Below are 22655 nucleotides of genomic sequence, written 5' to 3'. Positions count from 1 at the left end.
AGAACAAACTTTCTTGGTTTACATATGTCATGTTTATTTACCTATCCTTACAGATGCTAGCCTATCAATTTGCTTGTGCACTTCATATAAAAGTGATAATAACTTGGCATGGAAACAATTTTTCTCTTAATTTCAAACTGTATAAAATGTGTGCATTTTGTTGGGTTTTGTTTATTTTGTGGATTTGTTATCTTGTTTTTCTAGGACAGAGTCTCCCTTAATATTCATACTGGCCTTTGACTCTTTGCCTCTGCCTTCCAAGTGCTGAGATTACAGGTGTATGCCACTGAACCACAAAATTTGAAAATTTCAAACAACCAAATTTGTTATTTTTGGGTGCATTCTTCAACAATTTAAAATTGGGAAACACTGGTACTAAATCATTTTTAAGCCTTTAAAAAATAAATATTCTGGAACCTGAAATGACCCTATCCTATAGCAATACTGATTAATATCTTGCATATCACCATAGAACCTTCATCTAGCGATGGATGGAGATAGAGACAGAGGCCCACACTGGAGCACCGGACTGAGCTCCCAAGGTCCTAACGAGGAGCAGAAGGAGGGAGAACATGAGCAAGGAAGGCAGGACCACGAGGGGTGCACCCACCCACTGAGACAGTGGGTCTGATCTATTGGGAGCTCACCAAGGCCAGCTGGACTGTGACTGAAAAAGCATGGGATAAAACCGGACTCTCTGAACATGGCGGACAATGAGAGCTGATGAGAGGCCAAGGACAATGGCACAGGGTTTTGATCCTACTTCATGTTCTGGCTTTGTGGGAGCCTAGACAGTTTGGATGTTCACCTTCCTAGACCTGGATGGAGTGGGGAGGACCTTGGACTTTCCACAGGGCAGGGAACCCTGACTGCTCTTGGGGCTGGAGAGGGAGGAGAAGAGGAGTGGGGGGAGGGGGAGAGGGGCGGGAGGAGGGGGAGGGAAATGGGAGGTGGGGAGGAGGCGGAAAATTTTTTTTCAATAAAAAAAATAAAAAATAAATAAATATTCAACACATTTGGTTCACTGGTTTTCTTTATTCTATTTTAAAAAATCTTTATTCATTATATGCTAAATTGCCTTATTTATTATTAATTAGAACTAGTTTTGGACCTTTAATAGCTTTTGGCTTTGTTTACAATTTAAGAAATATATTCTTTTGCTCTAAAACATACTTATTTATATAAATATCTTATTTTCTTTCATTTTTGTATTTTTATGTTTTTATTTTTCCAGACAGGGTTTCTCTGTGTATCCCTGGCTGTCTCTGAACTTACTCTGTAGATTAGGCTGGCTTCCAACTCACAGAGATCCTCCTGCCTCTGCCTCCTGCGTGCCAGGATTAAAGGCCTGTGTCACCACCACCTGGCTTGAATATTATTGTCACTTCTCTCTCATCTGTTCTTTGCAGTACTAGTTGGAACTCCCAAAATAAAATTAAATAATATCACTTTGGCTTTATTTGTAATTAAAAAAAAGTCTTAGCCCCCTTTTCGTTCTATTCTATCTACCTAAACAAATGAAAGTCACTTTAAAAAAATAACAGTGATATAAAATGGGAAAAACCTTAGAGTCAAACAATAGAATTAAGTAACTAAGGCAAATTCAAACAAAGGAATATAATCTATTTTTTTAAAAAAAAAAACAACAACAAAGATTTAAAAAAGTCCAGTTATAAAACTGCAAAAACCATGAAAAATAAAAAAGGAATACAAAGTATATTAACACATCATTCTTTCTGAAAGCAATAAATGATTTTCTTTGAATTATTCAGAATTACTGCCATAAACATTATCTGTGATAATACTGTAAATGGTTTAAGACATTAAAAAATAATTTTAGTATTTCCCACTAGCTTCACTCTTTGCACTGGATGCTATAAAACTAAAATGAGGCGTTTCCAGGTGCACGATGCTATAGTCTATTAACAGAAAGCTTACTTAAAATATATCCTCTGCATATAACCTCTTCCTTTTATCTAACCTCTAAAATCAGGAGGAAAGCAGAGACAACTTGGCACAGACCCATTTTAAGTGCCACCATATTTAGAGTTTCAAACCGTATATGGTGATTCATTTTTTGCTCTTTGGGCTCCCCAAAAGAAATTCAAAGTCTTTTAACTCTTTAATTTACAAAAAAAAAAATAATAAAGTAATCTTTTCTCTATCCTTACATGCAGTTGAACCACTTATGAAAATTTCTGTGCTCTAGGCTACACTTTAACAATTTAAAAACACATAAAGAATATGTATACTTAAAATAATAAATATAAGATGATAAGCTTTGCTGAAGTGTTTATGTAATTGGAAATCTGAAAAGAAAAAGAAATTGGGTAACTTGGGTCAAGGTTGAAAAGCCAAGATTCACCCTAGGTCTTTGTGAGGTGAGCAACAGGAAAGTACTTGCACAGTCAGTGGCAGGAATTTGAAAAAAATCAGGCAAGCACAAGCATGTTCTCCAAATGATGAATTACTTTGGAGATAGCAAGTTGTCAATATTCTGGATGCCTGGGGTAGGGAGGGAACTATTACTTATGCCCCCTTTACTTTAAACTGATTCTTGAGACATATAACCTAATAAAGTAATAGCAAAAGTGTAACTGAAACTAAAGATGTGCATGAACATTCTACATGCTAACGAGAAATAAAATAGTAGTTTTACCAATCCTGAAAGCATAACTTTGAAAATCTTACAATAAAACAGATGAGACAGAAGAGCTGTCAGCATACAAACTAGGCTGGCATGACTAGACCCTGTACTTGTTACCTGGTGACAGAGCTAGTACTGCTGTACTCCGCAGGGCGACACACAAACGAGGTTAAGTCTTCTACAACTACCTCAGAAGGGCGAAGAGAACTGTAAAGATAGTCTTCTAGCAGCGCATGTTCTCTAGACTCTGAAGGGCAGCCAACTCTACTAGCGAGTAAGATCGGAAATTTTGTAGAGTTACTCCAAACTTTAAAGTGGTACTCCCTTCCACACTCCAAAGCCCGTGTGTTCTTAGGAATAATAGCAGTTGAAAATATGCTATACATATGAGACCTTTCATCCAAAGGCTTGATCAGAAACCAGAGTCCAAAATTAAAAGCAGTTCACAAGATTGTATTTTTCCTTCACTATCACTTACTTTAAGTCCTGCTTGACTGTTTTTTTTTTTTTTTTTTTTTTTTTTTTTCCCGATTGGAGATCGCTTAGTGAAACCAAATAGGTCACAAAGGTCTCACCTAACCCTATTATGCAATACTCAACATCAAAGATACAAGGTATGCAAATACAAAACTCTGACTGGAAACATTATAAAACAGATTCTAGAGACAATCTGACCAAATCCCCTTCATTTTCTCTCTGTAATGAATTGCTTACCTAGTTTTATTAAGAATTCTCGTTCCAAGTCTTGTACCTGCCTGATGGATTCTTCCAGAGAATTATAGAGTTTGATCTTTGGTCTTAGAAGTTCTAGTGTATCACTGATCATGTAATCTATATCAATAGGAAATGGATGGTCTTTTGTCCAAACCTCCAAACTTTTCTTCCACCAAACATAACGCTGATAACAAATGAAAAATAAATTTAGCTATAAGAAATTAATAACAAAAATTTAAAATAGTAAGTTGTATTGTGATGTTACCTAGTTAAAATAACTAAGTTAAAAGATTGAACAAGAAACCTATACTTTTTATTAAAGGTCAACAGCAATGATCCTAATCCCAATCATTTCCTCCTATCTATGTAATTTTTGAGCCAGTTGTTGACTTTAGTCAAACATTTTTATTCTGGCTGTCATAGGTTAAAAAAAGAAAAAGAAAGAAAGAAACAGACATGGAGGAAGTATAAACGAAATGCCAAATACTCTTTCAGGTACTCTGAAACAAAAGTAGAAAATCCATTTCCATGCCCCGTAGTTGACGCATTTAACTTTATAGACGCAGATTCGATGCCACAGTTTTGATAAATTGTCATTATTTTTTCTATGCTATTTGCTTCGATATTGTTTTAAAAAAGATCATTAAAGTATTTGAGGATTGAACTTTTTGAAAAATATAAGTAAATTATGAACATTTACTAAACAGCTACTATGTACATGCTAGTATGTAGATATTTCTCCTCTATACTTGTGTTTCATCATTTTATCTGCTCTTGTTCTATTCCTAATATATATTAACAAGTAGCACAACCTAAACATATATATTATAAAAAATGCTTTTTTATAAAAAATACATTTTTGTTAGCACAAACGTGTTCTTCTTCCTCTTCACCTTGTGGCCTAGGCTCTTGTTATTCAAAGTGTGGGTCTCGTCAGGAAGCTTATTGAAATGAAATGCAGATTAAGTTCTAATCATTTTAGCAATGTCCCAGAAAATACACATGCACTTGGAGTTCAACATTTTTTTTTTTACCTGCCTTCTATAACCTTCAAAAACATAACCTATACTCTATTCTAGTGAGATATAACAACCTCACCACAGAGGGCTGACATTTTCATATTCCAGGCAGAATAAAAATCTCATCTCTGAAGCTTAACTCTTATTTTTCTATCAAACTAACTTGGAAAACACCTTTGTTGATTTTCAGTCCTGGGTATTTCTGTGTGGTTCTTGTATCTGAGGCTGGAATAGCAGACACCAAAAAAGGATTCTCTTCTCAAAGAGATTCTACTTAATACTTAAAGCCATCTCTTTCAAGCATAACTCAGGTATTTAATATAGACATCTCCAGTTTAAGACAGTCCTTACATAAAACGGACTTTGACTCCCAAACTTGCAAACTCTTTCCCTCTTTTCTTGCTCATAAATTCATAAAATAAGGCAGTAGACACAGGAATAGGATTAAGTTAAAAATGAAATTCCCCAACATTATTTACTCCCAGATCAATCCTGGCTACTATGTGGGTGCATTTCCAATGCCTGGAGTTATAATACTTCTTCTCAAGAGGTAAACTGCTAACAACTGTGGTTGTGTATGATCGAATACTATTGATATTTACCCAGCAACAATTTAAGCATTTGATGACGAGCTGTCCTTTCTAATTAATATTTATTATATTGTATTTTACAGGGAATGATGACTGAGGTATGTGCAACCAACTTAGAAGTTACCGTGTGTGACACAAACTTTACAGAAGTTGTACAATTACACCTATATTTGTACTGAATTTAATTTATGCCATACTTAATCTAAATCGAATTATGGAATAAATAAAATATAAAAAGCACAACCCAAGAGTTTACTAATAAATGCATTTGGTTTCTGAACTATAAATGTTTACATGATCTGCTATTTCTCTAAATAGGTTAGTAAGTAAACAAGCAGATTAAATTGGATCTTTTAGAAACAAGCATTTTGGATATAAACTAAAACACACATGAGAGAAGAATGTTATCAAGTTGCAAGTAGCTGGTTGTGGCAATGCATATCTATGATCCCAGCACTTGGGAAACTGGGGCAGGAGGGTCATGAATTCAAGGCCAGCCTGGGCTATATGGTGACACACTTGCTCAAAAAACAAACACTCAAAACCTTCAGGTACTTTAAGAATTACTGTATCAAATACCATAATCTATATACTGTGCCAAATTCACAATCTATATAATTCTCAAAATTAGCAACCAATCATTACTGATGATAAATGCTGCAAAAAATTAGAGTGTGTTTGTGTACGAATCCATCACACAATTAAGGTCTCTACAATAAGTACAACCTAATTTTGAACATAAATAAACAACATATATCATGTCTTTGCTAAAATTTTTGTTGTATATTCATTCAATGATAGCAAACTGCATATTGTGCTTACATACCTGAAAATATACAAGGAAGCAGTCAAGTTTTCGTTTACTGGAACCTCTGTCAAAGTACTGGCCACAGGTATCCAAAATAGTGCATACTAATCTAATTCTGAACAGATGCTCAGGAGGGTCCAGTGAACTTGGAGAACCATCAGGGTTGACACCAAATGAAGTAAAAGAATAAAGAGTTCTGAAAATAACAGCTGATTCCACCATTCTGTAATTATAAAGCTCTCCTAAGAACTTGGCACTACTGATACGCCTCTGGTTAAATTTAGGTTGATTAACCTGAAAAACAAAACAAAAAACACCCCACAGGTTTTCACTGAAGAGTAGCAAAATAACTGGAGGGGTCAATCAAATGTAACAGTTATCAAGTATTCAAAGAGCATTCACCAGAGAAATGAAAATAATTTCCTTATTCCTTGCCTAATAATGTGGCCACTTTTAAGTATTCTTTCACTCTTTTGGCATATAAAAAACATGTTAGATATTAAGTTGAAAATTAAGCTATCATTAAATGAGCTTTTCCTAAATAGTTACACTATAATTCTTCCTATCAGCCCACCCAATCTATTTTCTTTGTAAACTATGAATCAAGAAACACAAGTAGTTGGTTATATAAGATTCATATTATTTAAAAAGTACTTAGAAAAAAAGAAAATAAAATAAAAATAAAAAAGTACTTAAAGAAAATTCCTATAATTATCAATTTTTATAATTAATATGCTTATAAATTCCTCAAAGTTAATTCTCAACAGTAAGTTAGAAATAATAAAAATTTAGTATAATCTGACAAAATAAGCTTTAAAAAAACTTCAGAAAAAAAAAATACTCGCCGGGCGGTGGTGGCGCACGCCTTTAATCCCAGCACTCGGGAGGCAGAGGCAGGCGGATCTCTGTGAGTTCGAGGCCAGCCTGGTCTACAAGAGCTAGTTCCAGGACAGGCACCAAAGCTACAGAGAAACCCTGTCTCGAAAAACCAAAAAAAAAAAAAAAAGAAAAAAAAAATACTAGTGACTGTCTGAGGCTGTAGCAGAAAATTTAATACACGTTTACTCACAAATAACTCCCAAGGAGCAGCAAATGATTTAATAAAAAAAAGGAACAGTTATTCCAATAATTATTCTTCTTTTTGTATGTTTTTGTTGTTGTTGTTTGTTTGTTTTTTCATGGCAAGGTTTCTCTGAGTAGCCCTGATTATTCTGGAACTCAACTCTATAGACTAGGCTGGCTTTGAATTTACAGAGATCTGCCTGCCTCTGCATCCTGAGTGCTGGGATTAAAGGTATGTGCTCAAATTATTATTCAATTCTAAGATTTAGAGACTGTTTATGTTCTCCACAAATTCTAACCCGGTGACAATAAAGGAAATCTGTTACCTCCATTCCCAGTCGAATATCTTCAAGTACTCCATCCACAACATGGATTCCAACATCCTCCTGGTAGAGTACTAATCCTGCCAAGAGGTTGGCTACACAGTGAATACTATTGTACTTCACGTTCCAGATGTTTATCATACAACAAATGACATAGTCTTTTACTTCTTGGTCTTGCCAGGGCAACTTTCGCATTTGTCTCAAAACCTACATGAAGAAAATATTTAAATTGTTAAGATAAACATGTATAATAATTCAGCTACTTTAGTCTTATTATCATGCAGAGACAGAGAACTTTTAAAATCTGAAATACTTCAATTTTCTTACTTTAGAAACAGGTAAAATGAGATTTATTAATACTGAAAATTTATTATCATTATTCTCTAAACCTTTCCATAATTTCTCAAAATTCTTAGAGTATTTGGGTTCTTAAAAAAGAGCTAATGAGATGGCTTAGTAGGTAATTATCCAAAAAAAAAAAAATCAAACTAATGGTATATAGTTTAAGACTTAGCTCACTGAAAAAGAAAAGCCAAGGTTTGCCAAAATTAGTGTTCTCTTGTTTGACACAAATAATCTCATTTCAAAATTTACTTTCTAACCAAAAAAAAAAAAAAAAACCAAAAAAACAAAAAAAAAATACCCCTCAAGTTCAGACCAATAAAACAGAACAGATGACCTAAGAAATAAACTTACACAATCAGGGCCATCAATCTTTCACAAAAACATACATCAGAGAACAAAACCAAACAAGACAGCCTCTTTAGCAAATCATACTGGATATCTATAAGGGAAAAAATGAAGCTGGATCATTCTCTTTCCCTTGAAAAGTAAATTCAAAATGGATTAAGACCTTATTAATGAAATACCTGAAATGTTGAAAAGTCTAGAGGAAAACATGTTAACACACAGGCACAGGAAAGACCTTCTTAAAAGAACTACATAAGCATAAGAAATAACCCAAAAAATTAACGGAGATGATATTTAAAAGCTCCTGCACCTGAAAAAGAATTAAAAATCACCAGAGTGAAAATATATATATATATATATATATATATATATATATATATATATATATATATATGCTTAGTTAAATACTGACAATATCTTCTAATCAATAAATGAATTAGCAGGAAGAAATATAAATGATAATAAATATATGGAAAAGTGTTCAAAATCCTAAGCCATCAAAGAAAGAAATTAAACATTATGAGTCCATGTTACCCCAATCATAATGGCTATCATCAAAAAAACAAATGCTGATAAGAATGTGGAAAGAGCCAGTGGTGATGCTCACACCATTAAACCCAGCTTTCAGGAGGCAGAGGCAGAGGCAAGTGGATCTGTGAGTTCAAAGTCAGCCCTGGCCTATATGAGTTCCAGTACCGTCTCAAAAAAAAAAGAATGTGGAAAGATAAACCTTGCATCACAACTGGTAGAAATATTAACTAGTATAGCCACTATGGAAGTCAATGGGAATATTCTTCAAGGAAACTAATAACAAAACCACTACACCATATGACCAAATATATCACCTGGGTATATATCTAAAGTATTCTAAGTTACCGTACCACAGAGATACCTGAACATCCGTGTTTACTGGTACACTTTTTACAATAGTTAAGACGCCCATCAACAGAGAATGAATTAAAAAAATACAGCACACAATGGAATCTTAGTTATAAAAAAAAGGTGAAATTATGAGATTTGTAGGAAAATAGAGATACAGATCATTATATTAAGCAAGATAAATCACACTCAGACATAGAGCACATGTTCTCTCTCATGGGGACTCTAAATTTAAATTTATGTATATGTGTGTGCATTTGTAGAATACAAAGTATAAAAAAACTTGGGGGATGAAGACATATAGATGATGGGGAAGGACAGAATAAGGGAAGGCAGAGAAATGTATGAGATATGAAACATGAGAAGACTAACAGAAGGACAGAAGGGGATCAAGAAGAAAAAGGAGGTGTGGGGGAGGATAGGAGTAGGAAAAAGAATGATACATTATGTATGAAAAAGCCATAGTGAGACCCATTATTTGGTATATTTAAAAGGTTTAAAAATCAAGTTGGGGAAGCGGCTCAGCTATGAAGTGCCTGTTATGCAATCATGAGGGTCTGAATTTGATGCCCCTCAAAGTTCACATTAAAAAAAAAAAAAAGCCAGGCATGAATACACTCCTGCAATCCAATGCTGGACAGGCAGGGACAGGAAGCCACCTGAAATTTGCTGACAAGTCAAGAAAGCTGAATCTGTGAGCTCACAATTTAGTGAGAGAAAACACCTGATCATTACTAACCTTTTGGCCTCTACATGAATATATACATGCACACACACAAACATGTATACATACACACAAATGTTTTAAGTCACTTAAGAGAGAGGATAACCTCAGTTTCCTTGTGTGTCAAATGGGAAATAATAAAAGTACTAACACTTATTTCCTAGTTCACGGAATCAAACAAGTTATGTGTAGCACATACTGAAGTGTATAGTAAGATAAAAATGCTCTAGATGTTAGTTTTACTATTTCAAAATTTCTTAGAAACAAGATAATCTGCAGAGCTCTCCCTGAAGACGGACTCTCCACTTTTATTATGGAAGAAAACGGATACTACTGGCAGATTGTGAAATAGTCCCTTCATGGCTATCTGTTTTCTATAACCATCTTTCAAGTACTGAGCAAAGTACTGAGCATGCTCTCCTTATCACTTTCACTGGAAATGTCGCCACTTCATCACTATGGAACTTTCCAATGCTTCCAAACTTTCACCCCATTCTAAAACTGCTTTAAACAACTCTGAAGCACAGCTTCAATTTTCAACGGTGTAGTCATTTCTTACCACTTTCTACCCTAAACAATAAAGAAGCTCTGCAGTTTATTACATGCCAACTTGTAAAGTTAACAAGGAACATCTTAAAAGTGCAGTTTTTAACAAGGTAACCACAACAATTAAGTGGTTCTTAGCCTTTTCTGAAAAATATCATCTTGTTGTGATACTCTCAAAAAAACAGATATCCCAATTTATGAAACTTCAGAGGGATCATGTACCAGTTTTCTGTCCAGCATGCACAAGGCTCTGGTTATCACCAGCACCCCTATAAACACTAAACAACAATACAAAAAGAACAACAGAAAGAAAACGTTTTAAATATGTACAGCATTACAATTAAATTTAGAAGTGAAACACTGATGTGGGCTGCCCCTCTGTATGCTGCAAATATGTTTTATTACCAATGGTTAATAAAGAAGCTGCTTTGGCCTATGGCAGGGCAGAGTATAGCCAGGTGAGAAAGCCAAACTGAATACATGGAGTCAAGGGAGATGCCAACAGCTGCCAGAGAAGCAAGATGTGAGGTAACAAGACACAAACCTCATGGTAAAATATAGAATAATAGAAATGGGTTAATTTAAGTTGTAAGAGCTAGTTAATAATAAGCCTGAGCTAATAGGCCGAAGAGTTTTAATTAGTATTAAGCCCAGAGGGGTTTTTCAGAACTGGAGGGTGGGAGAGAAACCTCCAGTTACAAAAAAAAAAAAAAAACCAAAGCATACACCTTAAATATTCTGTAGCATCCCATGAATTCCTTCTTAGGATAACTTGAAGAAAATCATTCATAATAGAAAAGTGGTCTACTCCTACCTGTTCTAGAATGTGTATGAGTGCAGTATCATCGCAAATTTCAAGGTGACCATTACTAAATGATCTGATTCAGATTTTACCTTTTCAGTAGTGACCTTAGAGAGATCCTTGTACAAAAGTTTTCGGACATACTCCTGAAGAGGAGGACGTTTCTTTCTCACAGTCTTTTCAGCTGGAGGTGGGTTGCAGTAGTAATACGCATTCTCTACCATTGTAACATACCGTGCATCAAGATGCATTGCTTGTTTTTTTCTCATCATTTGTTCCTAAAAGAAAATATCTAAATTAACCCAAACATTCCATAATGCATGAAGTAAAAACACTTACCTGCTCTGAAAGGGCAATGGCATAGAGGCTAAATCCTGATGAGGAGGAGACCTTTTCAGTCATACTTCAAGTTGAAGTTGACCACACTAAATTCTAAGACCTTGGGGGCTAACAGTTTTCTTCTCTGTAGAGATAGTCCAGATTAAATGGTAAAATACTGGATGACATAAACTCTAAGAAGGAATTTATAATCAATTACACACAGAACAGCTCAAGTCAGAGTTGTACTTTTATTTGATTTTTATTCCTTAATTTCACTTACACATTTGAGCCTTCTGCTCCTCAGGGTTAATACAGGCTCATATAGATATAAATCAAGTCACATTTATAGAAGTACTCTTTTAATATTTTTTGGGTTCAACCCCATGAACTAATATGTTCTAAAAATTGTGGTAGCATGATAGTTTATATCCTGATAAGTTGAGTGATCCCACACACACACCTTTAGCTTTGAATCTTACCACTGAGAACAAAAGTTAAGCTAGGAATAGAGAATCCTAGAATGAGAGCATTTTGGTTTCATTTGATGGTCATCACAATAGTTTCTGCCAAAAACCATACAAATAAATCCACGTTCTTCATTTCAAATCTCTCCAGAAAACTATTTAGACTCAAAAGTAGACTATTAAGTAAGGTAGATAAAATGTTACAACCAAGGCATGTGTAGTGGGTTACATTATGAAATAAATGTAATAATGCTTAATAAACTTGATGGCCATTTCAAAATCCTAATCAGCTAAACAACTTCTCTTTCAAATCAAAATTTAAGATTATATTTTATGATTTTTTCTAACTTTTAAAATCTATGTATTTTATATTATGTATATATGGAGTTGTACACATGCACATATGTGTGTGGTGCCTGTGGAGGCCAGAATAGTGATGGAGGAGTTACTTTCATTTAATAAAGAAACTGCCTTGGCCCATTTATAGGCCAGCCCTTAGGTGGGTGGAGTAAACAGAAGAGAATGCTGGGAGAAAGAAGCCGAGTCAGGAGTCGCCATGATTCTCCCACTCCAGACAGACGCAGGTTAAGATCTTTCCTGGTAAGCCAGCTCGTGGTACTACACAGAATATTAGAAATGGGCTAGATCAATATGTAAGAGCTAGCCAATAAGAGGCTGGAACTAATGGGCCAGGCAGTTATTAAAAGAATACAGTTTCCGTGTAATTATTTTGGGGCATAAGCCATGTGGGCGGCCGGGTGCCAGAGACGCAGCCCCGCCGCTCATATTACAACAAGAATAGGGTATCAGATCTCCTGCAAAAATACAGGAAGTTATGAGTCACCTAAAATATACATCAGGAACAAAACTTAGGTCCTCTGTAAGAACAGTACATAAATTTAACCATTGCTTCATCTTTCCAGCCCTATTTTTATAATTTTTATTATAAAAAATAATTTTGGGGGCTAAAGAGATGGCTCAGTGGTTAAGAGCATTGACTGCTCTTCTAGAGGTCCTGAGTTCAATTCCCAACAACCACATGGTGGCTCACAACCATCTGTAATGAGATATGGCGTCCTCTTCTGGCATGCGGGCATACATGGAGGCAGAATGCCATATACATAAAAAATGAATAAATCTTGAAAAAATTTATAGTTTCTAGGTTATACTTTAAGTGTTTACACGACACATTAAAAATGGGTAGAAACAGCAAAACCAAAAATGATCCCCACCTAACAGTACTGAGTACCTTTTCATTTGAATAATTTGTTTTTTGAGTTAAATTCATTCTCCCTTAATAAAAAATGTATTATTAGTATGTGCACATATGTACATGTGAATATGCACACACAACGTGCATGTGGGTACATGTGTGTCATAGTATATGTATGCAGGCCAGAGGACACCTTTATGGAGTCAGTTCTCTTGTAACTTTTTGTGTAGATTCCAGGAATCAAGCTGAGGTGGCCAGCCTTGCACAGCGAGTGCCTTTACCCACTGAACTGTATTGCCAGCTCATTAATTTTTGTTTTGAATTAACTAGCAACAAAGGTGAAAAAATTCCTATGGCTCTCCAGGATAGCGATCCATTTGTGCAGTATATTCTAGGTTAGGCAGAAATGCTTGTACTCAAATGGCAGAGGAAGACAACCAACATTGATTAATACTTTGAATCCTTGAGGTAAATCAAGACCCTCAACTTTTTACCAGGATCTACAAGTCCTTACCAAAAGCACACTGGTCCTCAGGTGTGATTCTGGAGATCTGAAAAGAAATCGTCCACAGGTCTCCAGTAGAGTACATGCCATTTCAATATGATGATGAGAAAAGTCTGACAGAAGCATCTGGAATAATAAGAATGATGAAAAACTACAAAGACAACACATGAATTCTAAGAGAGAAAGAAAACAATACAAGCATCTTGTGTAATAACATGTAATATGACAATAATGAAAATCAAGTCTATTTTAGTAGGTTTTATTGCTGAATATCTTGTTCAACATCAAATCTTTACTAAAAACTTAGATATGTTTAACATCTGTTTTCAGAAAAGAAAACTGATATCAAATTCTTTTCTATATTTATTAGATGCTATGTATTTATTTTACTTTATTATGTATGTGTGTAGTTTATGTATATGTGTGCATGTATGTGGATGGCTTATCTTAAATGGAAAAGGGCTCAGAGACTCATCAATAAAAAAGAAATATAACTAGCTTATGGGATAAAAGAAAACAAGATCTAACTACTTGTCTGGAAGAAACACATCTAACAAAGATACTCAAAGATTAGGTAAAAGATGGAAATCAATGTATAATGTAAATATCTAAAGCAAACAAAAGCTGAAAACAAACTGACATAGCTAATCCAATATCTCGTTGTTATAGTTTCCTTTCTGCTGCTATAATAAAACACTCTACATGTGGAAGAGCAAACAGTTATTTCAGCTTACAGGTTTTATAGTCCACTATTGAGGGGAGTCAGGAAGGAACTCAAGCAGAAACTCAAAGAAGCCATGGAAGAAGGATACTGCCTGCTGGCTTGCTCACAGGCACATGCTTAACTAGCTTTCTTACACAAGCAAGGACTGGGGGCTGGACACAGGGCTCAGCAGTTACGAGCACTAACTGCTCTTCCAGAGAACAGGAGTTCAATTCCCATCACCCACATGGCAGCTAACAACTGTCTGTAACTCTAGGATCTGACACCCTCTCACAGACATACATGCAGGCAAAACACTAATGCAAATAAAATAATAACAATAAATACAGTCCAGGACCACTTGCCTAGGTATTGTGTTATCCCTAGAGGGCTGGGTCCTGATATATCAATTACCAACCAAGACCATACACTACTGACATGCCCATAGGCCAATATGATCTGGGAAATCCCTTGACTGAGACTTCCTTCTAGATTAAGTCAAAGTAACAATTAAAATAAAGTAGATTACTTTAAAATAAAATGAAGTTTGAACCAGATTTAGTCAAAAGAGATAAAGTAGGCAACTATATAATAATGAAGTGAACAATTCACACAAACATTTAACAGGAGCTGGGATAAGGAAGTAAATAGCTCAGCAGGTAAAGCACTTGGAATAAAGGGCAAATTTCAATTCCTAGCAATGTAAATGCTGAGTGGATATGGTGGCCACCTGTATTTTGGTGCTCAAGAGACTGAGATAATATATTCCCAGGGAAAACTGGCTAGCTAGAATAGCCAAATCAGTGAGCACTAGTTTCAAGTGTGAGACCCAGATTCAACATATAAAGTGAAGAGAGATGGAGGAAGATAGCTGGCATCAACCATGGCTACACACACACACACACACACACACACACACACAGAATAATAACGAAAAACAGAACCGGAGAGATGGCTCAGAGGTTAAGAGCACTAACTGTTTTTGCAGAGGATCGGGTTCAATTACAAACACCCATATAGTGGCTCACAGGGAATCTAATGTCCACAGGAATCAGGCACACATGTAGTAAAAAGACATAATATAATGCAGGCAAAACATTCATACAATAAAAAATAAATATATATGTATATAATATCACAATGAAAAAAAGACTTAACAATAGTGGCTAGATATGCTGTGAATATTTGGAGTTCCCAATCTCATAAAACAAACACTAGTAGGTAAAATAGACGACACAGTTCCTAATACATTAGCAGATAATTTCAAACTCTATGCTCATCTTTACATAAGTCAGGCAACTTATACACAGAAAGATTTAAGAATTAAGTTAGAAGCCAGGCATGGTGGCACTGCCCTGTTCTACACAGGAAAAACCCTGTATTAAAAAAAAGTTAAAAAAGAAGTGTTAAATAAGACCATAGGTTAAATCAATATAACAAATATCTACAGAATAGTCATTCAACATATGAAATACACATTCTTCTCAGTAGCCTGTAATACCATCTCTGAAACAGACAATATTCTAAGCCACAAAGTAAGTCTGAACAAAATCAACAGAAATATAAATTACTTTTGTATCTTATCAGATCATAATGAAATACTATTAGACATCAACCACATATACACTCTTTGGTTTTTTTTTTCAAAAAAAATATTACCAGGTGGTAGTGATGCATGCCTTTAATCCCAGCACTTGGGAGGCAGATGCAGGAGGACCTCTGTGAGTTCGAGGCCAGCCTGGTCTACAAGAGCTAGTTCCAGAACAGGCTCCAAAACTACAGAAAAACCCTGTCTCGAAAAACATATATATATAATCGATACAGAATTTCTCTGTATAGTCCTGACTGTCCTGGAGCTTACTATGGAGAACAGGCTGGCCTTGAACTCAGAAAGATCCTCTTGTCTCTGCCTCTGCCTCTCAGGTGTTGTGATTAATGTCATGCACCAAAAGCAATACACTCTTTTTTTTTTTTTTTTTTTTTTTTGGTTTTTCGAGACAGGGTTTCTCTGTGGTTTTGGAGCCTGTCCTGGAACTAGCTCTTGTAGACCAGGCTGGTCTCGAACTCACAGAGATCCGCCTGCCTCTGCCTCCCGAGTGCTGGGATTAAAGGCGTGCGCCACCACCGCCCGGCAAGCAATACACTCTTAAATGGCCAGTGGGTCACTGAAGAAATCAGGGAAGAAATTTCAGTTCCTAGAATCAAATGAAAAAGCAAGTCAAAATTACTAGAACTTTTGGGATACAGCTAAGGTAGTTCTAACAGAAAAGTTTACAGCTATGAGTGCTGACAATAAAAGTCAGATATTTCAGGGCTAAACAGATGGCTCAGCATTCAAGTACTTGCTGATCCTATAGGAGACCTGAGTTCAGTTTCCAGCACCCACACTGGGGTGGCTCACAACCTTTAACACCATTTTCAAGGAATCCAATGCCCTCATCTAGTCTCTGCAGGCACCCATACACAGCTAACACACACATGTATATATAAACACACACAGACATAAATTAATCTTTTGGAAAAGGTCAGAGATATCAAATAAAGGTATGAGAAAAATAAAAACAAGACAAACTCCCAAAGAGTAAATAGCAAGAAATAAAAATCAGGGAAGAAGCTAATAAAATAGATGCTAAAAGAACAACACATAGACTCAATAAAACCAAGTAGGTTCTTCAAAAAATGTAACATTGGTCGGGTGGTGGTGGCTCATACCTTTAATCCCAGCACGCGGAAGGCAGAGGCAGGTGGATCTCTTTGAGTACGAGCCTAACCTGGTCTACAGAGTAGAGTTCCAGGACAGGATAGGCTCCAAAGCTACAAAGAGAAAATCTTCCTTAAAAACACAAAATAAAAATTAAAAAACCAAAACTATCTATTTATCTATCTAATATGTGATCGATCAACAAACCAGAAGACAATATAAACAAAAAGTTTAGAAATATGAACCAAATTAAGTATAAAAGAAATGAAAAAGGAGGAGTTAGAGCAATGGCTCAGTGGTTAAGAGTACTTGTTGCACTTGCAGAGGACCTGGGTTTGGTTTCTAGCACCTACATGATTGCTCACAGCCATTTTGTTTCGTTTTGTTTTTTCAGGACTGTGTTTCTCTGTAGTTTTGGAGCCTGTCCTGGAACTTGCTCTGTAGACCATGCTTGGCCTCGAACTCACAGAGATCAGCCTTTCTCTGCCTCCCGAGTGCTGGGATTAAAGGTGTGCGCCACCACCACCCAGCTGGCTCACAGCAATTTTTAACACCACTTCCAGATTTGATGCTGATTTCTGTGAGCACCAGATGGTGCATACACATGTAGACAAATCTTTCCTATACATAAAGTAAAATCAATAATTTTTTTAAAATAAAAGATTCCAGTGAAATTCAGAATATCATTACGGAATACTTTGAAACTCATATTCCAAAAGAATCTGGAAAATATACAAGAAACAAATTCCTAGATATATATCACACACCAAAGTCGAATTCTTAAACAGACCCTTAACCAGCAATATGTAGAGTGCCCTTAACAAAGAAGCCCAGGACAAATTAGTTTTACTGCTAAATTCTGCCAAGTGCTTAAAGAAGAGCCAGTACTCACAGAACTGTTCTCTGAAACAGAAGAAGGAACACCACCACACTCATTCTATAAAGGCAGTCTCATCCTGATACTAAAACTGGATAAAAATAACAAAAAATTGTCTAAAACAATTCCTTTGAACATAGATATAAAATTCTCAGAAAAAAAAAAAAAAACTGCAAACCAGGCTAACTAGATGGCTCTGTGAGTAAAAGTACTTGCTGAGAAAGAAATCAGGAAGTAAAAAATAAATCCATTCACAATTCCTTAACAAACAGAGGTGGGAGGTAATCCAATAAAGAGAAAGACTTCTACAATGAAAATCTGAAAAGTCAAAGAGAATTGAAGATGACAATGGAACGTGGAAAGATCTCCCATACTCATGAACTGGCAGAATTAATATGTAAAAATGATTATATAATTGAGTGCTGGAGAGATGGCTCAGCTGTAAGAACTCTTACTCTTCCAGAAGATCCAGGTCCAATTCCCAGTTCCCACATGGTGGGTTCACAACCATCTGTAACTCCAGCTCGAGGGAATCTGATACCCTCTTCTGACTGCCAACATATCAAGCATACAACCAGTGTACAGACATACATGCAGACAAAACACTCATACATAATAAAAAAAAGAAATTGATCATATAATTGAAAACACATTACAGACACAATTCAATTCCCATCAAAATCGCAATAACAGAATGAAAAAAATTTAAAATTCATATAGAGACAAAAACACCTTATACAGTCAAAGCAATTATTAAGCAGAAAGAATGCTAGGTACCACAAACTCTGACCTCAAACTATGCTACAGAGACAAAGAAAGAAACAGCATGCTATCAGCACAAAAACAAACACATAGACCAATGGCCTAGAACAGAGGACTCAAAAGTACCCCCAACGCGTGCACACACATACACACACACACACACACACACACCTAATCTTTAATGAAAGTATCAAAAGCATAAATTAAGAAAAGAAATCTTCACATGGTGCCAGGAAAATTGGACAGGCATATTATGGAACAAGAGTGCTGGGGATATTGCTCAGTGAACCACAAACTTTAACCTTTAAGTTTAAGAACTTTAATTTCAGTCCTTAGAGCTTGCTAGCTAGCCTGTCTAGCCAAATGAATAAGCTTCAGGTTCACTGAAAATACTGTCACAAAAAATAAGGTGGAGACTGTAGAGGAAGACACCTAACATGAATCTCTGGCCTCCACATGTACATGCATGCATGCCTTTAAAGACCACACACCCTCTCCTCTCACTATACAAAAAATAATTTAAAATGGATAAAAGACCTTAGTATTAGAGGAAAACATGGGCAAAACACCTCAACATATAGGCATAGGAAATAACTGAAAGGAACTCCAATAGCTCAAGAACCAACCTTAAGGACCGACCAATGAGATAACATGACTTTAAAAAGCTTGTACACAGCAAAGGAAGTAAACACCAGAATGAGCAGACAGTATACAGCACAAGTGAGAATCTGACAAGGAATCAATTATCTACAACCTATAAAGTGCCCCCAAAATTAAAAAGTGACAAAACACCCAATCAACAATTTCGCTAATGAACTGAATAGACAATTCTTAAAGGAAGAAATACAAGTGACTGAAAAATATTTGAAAAAGTGTTCAAAACTTCAGTCATTAGGAAAATACAAATTGAAACTACATCAAGGGCTAGAGAGATGGCTCAGCATTTAAAAGCACGGACTGCTCTTTCAGAGAACCTGGACTCTCATATGTGAGTATTCTCACAACACTAAGAGGGTGGCTTACACCCATCTATAACTCTGGTTGCAATGCCTTTTTCTGACTTCTGTAGAGACCAGGCAAACAGACTGTGCACTAGATATTCATGCAGGCAAAACGCCCACACACAAAAATAAATAAATCTTTTAAAAAAGAAAATTAAACCCCATTACATTGGGATTTTATGCTACCCATCAAAGTAACTATGACCCAAAACACACAAATTTAAAAAAAAAAAATAAGGACTGGAGAGATGGCTCAATAAACACTGTCACACCAACAATGATGACAGGACCTCCCAGGCATGAAATGTGGATCTGAAATCCCAATGCTCCTGCAGTGATATGACAGGCAAAGACAAGAGACTCCCAGAAACTTGTGAGTCAGATAGTTTAACATGCATGGAAGCTCAACAAAGAGACCCTGCCTAAAACAAGATTCTTCTGACCTACACACCCAACCTGGCACAACCTCACCACCATCAACACAAGCACATACACACAGGTACTCACCTACACATACAAAGAAAACAAATGACAACAAATGTTGATGAGGCAGAGGGAAATCCTTATTTAGAACTTGTAAAAAATACAGACTTGTGCAGCCACTATGGAAGTCAGTATGAAAATTCTTCAAAATCCCCAAAACAGAACTGCCTAATGACCAACTATACCACCCCTAACCATATGGCCAGCAGATTACAGAAATACTTGAACATAAATGTTTACTGTCATATTATTGTATATAACAGGCAAGATATGGAACTTACATAGTAAAGATACACAACAGAATTTCATTTAGTTGTAAGAATGAAATTATATCATTTATAGAAAAATTAATGATTATGTTAAGTGAAATAAGGAAGACATGTTTTCTATCACATGAAAACTAGATTGAACTGTGTGTTTATGTATGCATATATGCAGAAAGAACAATGAGGGGGAAGAAAGAGGTCTAAAGAGGGGTAAGCAGGGAACAAGAAAACAATAGGGCACATGCAAGCTGAGGGATAATTATCTGGAGAGAGGATCAAAACTAAAAAGAATGGGGAGTGGTGGAAAGGAACTGGTATAATGATATATGTGTATGAAAATGCCACATTAAAACCTATTTTTTCGTATGCTAGTCAAAACACTGACTTACACACTAGGGGTAGGCTTGGAGATTCCTAAAGCTCAAGCCCAGCCCAGTGGTTCTCTCTGTTCCTGTTGCCAGATGTAGACCTCTCAGCTCCTTCTCCAGTACCATGTCTCCCTGCACGTTGCCATGCTTCCTGTCATGTCGATAATGAACTAAACCTCTGAACTGTAAGACAGCCGCAATTAAATGCTTTCCTGCTGTGGGATAAAGCTTTCATACACTGTAAAGATTTGTCACTCATATTAGTTTAGTAAAACACTGATTGGCCAGGCAGGAAGTATAGGTGGGGTGACTACACTAGGAGAATTCTGTGAAGAAAGGCTGAGCTAGTCAGTTACCAGTCAGAATCAGAGGAAGCAAGATGAGAATGCCTTACTGAGAAAAGGTACCAAGTCATGTGGCTCAACATAGACAAGAATTACAGGTTAATTTGATTTGTAAGAGATAATTACTAATAATAATAGGTCAAAACAGTTTATGATTAATATAAGCCTCTATGTATTTCTTTTGGACTGAATGGCCACAAGACCGGGCAGATCGGAAACTTCTGTCTACATTTTCCTTTATAAGAGTTGCCATGGTCATGGTGTTTCTTCACAGCAATAGAAACCCTAAGACAGGGTAACACAGCCTTCACATGTAAAGTATTTGTTAAAAATGACAGAAAACAAACATACAAATGCAAAACCCCAAAATGGTATGAAAGCTGGGCTTAGTGTCACATGCCTGTTATCTTAGTACCTTAGGAAAAAAGTAGTAAGCTTGAGAGACTCTCAAAAAAGAAAACAAAAAGTTATGAGGAAATCCCTGCAGATTAATCTGTACATATACTGATGACTATTTTCTTAAAATGAATTCTTAGAAACAGAATTCTATGTCAGGAAACATGTATACTTCCTACATAGATTTATATAATTCAGATTACACAAAAATGAATTAATATATTTAAAGAGTCTCTGGCATGGCTCCCAGGCACTCTTAGCTGCCTGAGGTTTGCTTGAGATGTCTTCTGCTGTTAAGCACTCTTTTGAGATTCCCTAGGGAATATCTACAATAACTATTAGTAGTTTTAAATTAAAAAACATGCAGTTGAAGTAGAAAATTTGTTCTAGGAAAAAATAAATTTTAGAAAAAAAGTAATTTAAAATGCAGGTTAATCAATTCTGCTCTAACTTTACCATATAAAATTAATGTTATTATTTGATTTCTAATTTAATTTCATTATGGACAAAAAACATAATTTGAAGTATTTTAGTAACCCCATGCACATCTGAAGATATTATCTTGGTGTCACATATAATGTCAATTAGATAAAAGTTTGATAAACTGTTCATCAAACTCTAACAGAACTCTTCCTATATTACCATGGTTACTTCTTCATATATTTTGAAGTTATGCTGTTAGATCCGTAATACTTTCTTGTTAAGAAACCTCTCCATAAATAAGAGCGATTCTGTTCAGTATGCTTTCTGCCTCACACTTTGAAAACAGTTTGGTGAGATCAGTTTTCCTGACCAGTATTTACAAAGTGTACTTTGTCTTTTTACTCTAGCCTATTTTGTATATCTCTTTAGGACCATCCCTCCTGTAGATAGCAACAAATTATTTTAACTAAATATTGTACTTATATGGCTTTTACATGATACATTTTGTCCCTTTTATTTAATTACTAAAATTTCTGAATTTCTATCATTTTACCATTTCTTTTCTATTTTACTCACATATTTAACAATATTCCTTTTTACTGCTCTTGACAAATGAACTTTGACTTAAGTTAATCAAATGTTTAATCATTTCATTTTATCTATAACATAAACAAAACTTAAAGTTTTTCTATTAAAAATATTGCAGCACCTACCTTTAAACAATGCAGTGTATCATTTTTGGTGAACATCTTAAACTTGGTTAGTTCTCCAATAAAACGAACTGTTTTGTTCTTTGTTTCAATGTTGATCTGGTCCTTTTTTCGTACCTATAAAGGAAGACATTGCTTAGTAATTAACATTTTAAATACCTGTGATATGAACTACTTTAATATATTTTAATTCACTTCAAATATTTCAAATCAATTGGGAAAGATTTGTCTTCATATTAAGTTAAGGAAAAATTTGCCCATGTTGTCCACACCAGTTCTGGGTAGTGCTTTGCAAAACCGCTCATGATCAAGTA

The 22655-nt window shown here is 35.5% G+C and overlaps 1 protein-coding gene across 4 annotated transcripts in view; it reads right to left on the bottom strand.

Annotated features, from left to right (window-relative positions):
- Positions 1–22655, bottom strand: part of Upf2 (UPF2 regulator of nonsense mediated mRNA decay) — a 109115-nt gene that overhangs the window by 26214 nt on the left and 60246 nt on the right. For all 4 annotated transcript variants that reach the window (XM_057787664.1, XM_057787665.1, XM_057787666.1 and 1 more), the window contains exons 10-15: positions 22345–22458; positions 13317–13433; positions 10897–11082; positions 7167–7370; positions 5797–6072; positions 3362–3545 (exon numbers count right to left, since the gene is read on the bottom strand). In XM_057787664.1, the coding sequence (XP_057643647.1) occupies positions 3362–3545; positions 5797–6072; positions 7167–7370; positions 10897–11082; positions 13317–13433; positions 22345–22458 (1081 nt within the window). The remainder of the gene's footprint in view (positions 1–3361; positions 3546–5796; positions 6073–7166; positions 7371–10896; positions 11083–13316; positions 13434–22344; positions 22459–22655) is intronic.

Source organism: Chionomys nivalis, chromosome 13, assembly GCF_950005125.1.
Source record: "Chionomys nivalis chromosome 13, mChiNiv1.1, whole genome shotgun sequence".
Lineage (NCBI taxonomy): Eukaryota > Metazoa > Chordata > Mammalia > Rodentia > Cricetidae > Chionomys > Chionomys nivalis.
The sequence above is the reverse complement of the archived record's forward strand: the minus strand, read 5'-3'. Positions and strand labels throughout refer to the sequence as shown.